Source organism: Physcomitrium patens, chromosome 15 (genome assembly GCF_059467195.1).
Source record: "Physcomitrium patens ecotype Gransden chromosome 15, ASM5946719v1, whole genome shotgun sequence".
Classification (NCBI taxonomy): domain Eukaryota; kingdom Viridiplantae; phylum Streptophyta; class Bryopsida; order Funariales; family Funariaceae; genus Physcomitrium; species Physcomitrium patens.
In genome coordinates this window covers 9,634,822-9,640,145 of record NC_143424.1, presented here as the reverse complement: position 1 = coordinate 9,640,145, position 5,324 = coordinate 9,634,822, and the positions used below count along the sequence as shown (strand labels likewise).

The 5,324-nt window shown below is 36.5% G+C and overlaps 1 protein-coding gene across 1 annotated transcript; it reads left to right on the top strand.

The window, feature by feature from the left end:
- Positions 1-3,612: 3,612 nt before the first annotated feature.
- Positions 3,613-4,968, top strand: LOC112292042 (uncharacterized). The gene is made up of 2 exons (XM_024540137.3): positions 3,613-3,813; positions 4,418-4,968. Exons 1-2 carry the CDS (start codon positions 3,721-3,723, stop codon positions 4,880-4,882), a joined length of 558 nt encoding a protein of 185 aa, XP_024395905.1. The 5' UTR covers positions 3,613-3,720; the 3' UTR covers positions 4,883-4,968.
- The last annotated feature ends 356 nt before the right edge of the window (positions 4,969-5,324 follow it).

The following is a 5,324-nucleotide window of genomic DNA, read 5'->3' as shown; positions in this document are numbered from 1 at the left end:
ACAGATGGTGAGATACAATGCGTTTGGTATCACGATTTGGGAAGGAACTCCCGATGTTTGGTGATTTTGCTAGAGGTAGGAACAACTCCTGATGGTGTTCCGAATATTCTATTCGAAGGAAGTTATGAAGGCCTCAATAATGATCAAATAACTGGATGGTCTTCCCGCCCTGGTATGGGACACTACCGATGGTTGAGAGGCCCTATCAATCATCTTCGAAGAGAACAGAGATCAGAGTATGTGGCGAATATAATTCGTCGCATCATAGATTTCTTCAACATATGATGACCGCTCCTCGTGGAACTCGTCTCTAGAAGGGGGGGTAATGTCACGGCCATAATCATGTAAGCTAATAATTACATATAGAAATAGGTAGAAGTAAGTAAAAGTAGATAAAAGTAAGTTAATTCTATAATATTTAATATAGAAGCTTCCTAGAAACTTCCTAGACGCTGCTTTGACTTCATAGGTGTCTTTAATTGACTTTTTGGATTAGAAACGTGGTCAACAAGTTGGCCATGTGCCACACATGTTGTTAGCTTGAAGATCAAGCTAACTATGTGGCCCACACGTAGAAAAACTTGCCTTGTAAGTCAAGGCATGTGTCCTACAAAGTCAACACATATTGGAGGTCCTATAGAACGTCGCCATGTAGCCCCTAGTTAGATAGTATATATAGAGACAAGAGTGAAGGCTTCTTCACTCTTGTCAACTCCTTTCTTGCTTCTAGTCCAGGTTCAAGAGTCTTTAGTTTCTTGTCTTGTGGCAATAGCCATTCCAGTTTCATTTTAATATACCTACTTGTTTATATTTTGACTTATTATATCGAGATAGCCTTTTGGTGTATATTTTTCCTCATCGAGTCTTTGTCCTTGACATTTGGCCAAGTTCTCCTAATGTCGTGGTTTTTTTTTTGGTGTCTATGATTCATAATTATATGAGTTGAAAAATCACAATACAACTAAGTTGGATGCTTTACAAAATAGACTTCTTTGTAGGAAAATCAAAATTGTAGCATAAATAACACGTTTTGTCAAATTAGCTTCCTTCAACTCTTATTTACTTCTACAATATGCTTTTGTTTGATGTGATGAAATGTGGCCTAAGCTAAGATCTATAACATCCAAAAACCTCTTCATTTATTGCTTCAACACTATGAGGTTATTTGTTGTGATCTATGCAAATCTTTTTTTGTTTGCAAAATATGGAACATAAATTATTACTTTTTCTAATGAAACTTCTTGCTTAGCATATTCATTGCTTTTCACTCTATAACTTGCATTGCATATCAAAGTTCAATATTAAAGATCTATTTTCTTCCATGAAATCCAAACTTAATTTATTTAAAAATAAATTAATATGATTTTTTAATGAAATAATCAACCAAACTATTGAAGAAATAAAGTAGATATATTTAATCATTAAATTTAACCTATACTTAATGTACTTTAAGAGTCATGCAATATCAAATTAAATTCACCTCTTTTAACAAAGTATTTTGATTCACCTATGACTTGTTTGGATGTTTGTTTGTTGTCCTTCTAATCAAAATGGCCACTTGCATTTGTACCCTCTTTTTTGGTATTTGTATTTGGAGCCACAAGCTTAGTGCTACAATCTTCATAATCAACTTCCATGTCTATAACCTCAATGCTAAAGTTTGTCTTGATGAGCTGACAAGACACATTGAAAAGATTTTAATAAGCTATAACATTTGTAGCTCATTCTCCTTGAATTAGGGATGCTACATGAATGTGCACATGTTGAGATGTCTAGTGATGACAACACCAATTATTTTACTATGAATGCAAGTACTTTACTTCAAGATGCTTGCTTCAACTCAAAGTAATATTTCCAAAAGATCTTAGCATTGGAAAAATTCCATGTACAACCATTTCTCAAAGAAGGTGATGATGTAGAATCATTAATTAGCAACTAAGCCGTCAATTTTTCTATTGAATATCAAATTAATCATATTCAAATAGATTGTTTTGGCATAATTTTTGCTTTAAATAACTTATTAATGCAATAGAAAAATAAGTTGGAGAGTCTTGGTCCATTTGATAGCTTAAATTGGAATAAGTAAGATATATTCTTAAAGAGACTTTCTTCCATAGTTTGATTTGCATTTTCCTAATTTACATAGGTTACATCAATAAAAATTCATGATATTTTAAGAAATTATTAAAGAATTTAATTAAATAAACCAAATTTTCTTTGGTAGCTTGAAGGCCTTCAGTCATTACTACCTTATATTTTAAAATAATAAAGAGAATTTTTGTAGGTTTTTTTGGTGTAAAATGGAAGGCTTTTATGTTTGTTAAATGTATGTTTTTAAAAAAGATGTCAAAATCTTTTGTAATTCTATGGATGCTTTGAAGATGCTCTTCTTTGATATTTAGTAGATCTTCATTTGATCATCTAAGTTTTTCAAGTAAGATTTAAAGTAAAAAAGAAGGCCAAGAAATTTTAAGATATATATATTTTTAATTATTCATTTACTTTAAAATTATTAGATCATTTTGTAATAACATAAATCAAGCATGTAATGAGATATTAGAATCTGTAGTGATTCTTTTAAAAGTTTTGAGTTTAATTTTGTACTTGATTTTTCTCAATTTAAAGTTGCATCGATTTTATAATACCATATAAATTTTATTTATTGCCTACTTACTTTATGTAAGTACAATGTATATGAGTTTAGAAGAGAGAGAGTTCAATTAAAAGAGAGGGTATATCTTAAATTTTTACCTACAACTTTGTATGCTTTAATAATTCCTTTTAAAACTTTTATACTTGTTCCAAAATAAAAACTATGTTTTATAATCCAATAAATGTTACAAATCCATCTTCTTGATATTCCAAGTGGTTGTGTTTAATCAATTCTAAATCTAAGCAATGTAAAAAAGTTGGAATAGCCAAACATAACTATTTCAAGTAACTATTTTATAGATAAAATATTTAGAGTTGTTTTAAGGTCAAAAAGATTGGATCTCTCATTTTGAGTATGTTGGTTAGTAATGTTTTCGTACTGAATTCTTTTCTTGCCTATAAAAATTTCTAAACATGGCAACAAACAATGTAAACAAATTTTAAGATACATAAGTTTAATCATTGGGCTATATCTTATTTCAAAGGCAACACAAATAATGGCTTTATGGATTTTTCAATATGGGTGCTACATTCACCAAGGCCTATGTCTGAAAAGAACTCGACCTAGATTAAGCTCTTCTAGGATTTAGAACCTAGAACCCATAATATACCATCCTTTTCCATAAATGCATAATCTAAGGTTCCTTTGCCCTAGATATTCATCTACGGTTGAAGCAAAGGGACGGTTTCACACAGTGCAAATTCACCCAATTCATAATACCCATGATAGCTACGATAGGGTTTGATTTAGTTCACCATCGAAATGCAGGCAAGATGCGACCTTTAGGTTGTGAAGAAATGAGTTTTTATTGAGGAAAACAGGAAACATCGTCAGGGAGCATCGGCCACATCGTATCATCATCCAATGGTGGGACGAACCCTATCTGCTTGGCCAACACCGCATTTCCTTTGCTTTATCTACGATGCTCATGCTTCTCCATCCTCCCCATTTCAGCTCATTGTCTACCGCTTCGTAGGTTCAGGTTCGGGTCACACACAGCCAACCTCAATTTTCAGTTTAATTTGTAGTTTAATGGTCGGTGCTGTTTGTGAGTTTTGGTTGGGGTTATGGCTATGGCGTTAAGCTGCAGCTCCTTGCATCTCTCCCTGCCGCCTCGTCGTTTCTGCTTCAATTCACCTCTCACTTCGCGCGAGCCTCAGGTGAAATCCCACTACTGTTTTCTTCCGCTTCTGGCTTCATATTTTTATTCGCATTCCTGCCTCCAACTGTGGCATCGAATTATCCTTCTCGAGAATGTCGTGATTGAGAGATTGTTCGTTTCAGAAAGCTGTTGTCGACATATATTAAATGAATGTGGTTTGAACTTCTGGATTTGAGGATTGTAGCGAGGAAACGGGTTTGAGTCGAGGGGTAGTTATTACAGCGTAAGAATAAATCACGAGACATGAGCGTGCCCCAACAGATGTTTAGGTGTAGGATTTATAGGTTTTTTTGTGTTTTTTTTTTTGCGTGGACCCTGAACGTGAAAATCAGAGCAGATAGATACAAACAAACAAGTAATGCACATATTCTCTGGTGGTGAAGCGATGTCTTTCCCTTAGATGTTTGTTGCATCGGTAAGCTTGGGTTCCTTTCCAACTCAGGTAGGAGTGTGTGTAGTTTTGATAGGGTTATTATCCCACGATCTTCTTCGCTCTCGGCCTATCTGTGGAATGCCTTACGTGTTCTTCTGAGAACGACACTTTTAGCAAGAAGAGGACTCTCCTGTACTCATATCGCTGTGTACGTATCTTTGAATTTCAGAATGGTAGTAGAGCTGTTCAGCCCCTAGGTCGTAATGCTTCAAGACTAGTTTCCAGGAGAAATTCCCATACTCAACGCGGGCGGACTCTGTTAGTACGAGCAGCGGACAACGATGGAAGCAGCGAAGCGGACGCACGAAGGCTAGAGGAACTCGAAGCTCGCCTGGGAGTTAACCGGAAAAGCCGACGGGAGGGGGGAGGAGTCCAGTCCCCACCCCCTGCTCCTAAACCGGCAGCACCAGCGAAAGCCTGGGATGACATGTCGCTTGCAGAGAAAGCTTGGCAGTTGTATATAGGCGAAGAAGGAGCTCTGTTCTGGCTAAACAAAGCAGCTTACGCTTCAATTTTTATTATCATCGGCGGGTGGATTGTGTTCAGATTCGTCGGGCCAGCGTTGGGCTGGTACGAGCTCAGTAGTCCCCTGTTGCCGCCTGAACAAGTGATCGCTGGTACTGCAGGCAGGTAGTGTAGCACCTAGAACACTTTCGAGGTTGGGTAGATTTGTACAATTAAATTCCGAATTTTTTACAAAACAATGCGCACTTCGCACCAGTCGACTTGCGTATTTTGCTGATTGACCCCTGCTTGGAGATTTTTTAAACTAAGAGCCCTATATGTGCATCTAAAGCTCGTCCACTGTGACCCTATCTGGTATCAGAAATTGAGTGTTGAAATTTTCGCGCTTCTAAATTATAATTCTCACTTTACTTCGCAGCCCGTTGTGCATTGTGATTCTAATTTATATGTACCAGAAGCCCAAGGGGTATGGTGGGAACCACCAATCCATCAAGATGCGGAAACCAAATATGCAACTGTTGGCGCAGGTCGCTGTGATTGTTACACGAGGCCTGCAACAGTGGGTTGAGGCTGTGTAGCATCGTCTTTCGAGCTGCTGGTGGAACTCAACG

Excerpts from the sequence above, each read along its gene's own strand:
- LOC112292042 (XM_024540137.3), top strand. The coding sequence starts at position 3,721 with ATGGCTATGGCGTTAAGCTGCAGCTCCTTGCATCTCTCCCTGCCGCCT. Across the intron at positions 3,814-4,417 it reads TCACTTCGCGCGAGCCTCAG|AATGGTAGTAGAGCTGTTCA; the intron begins GTGAAATCCCAC and ends TTTGAATTTCAG.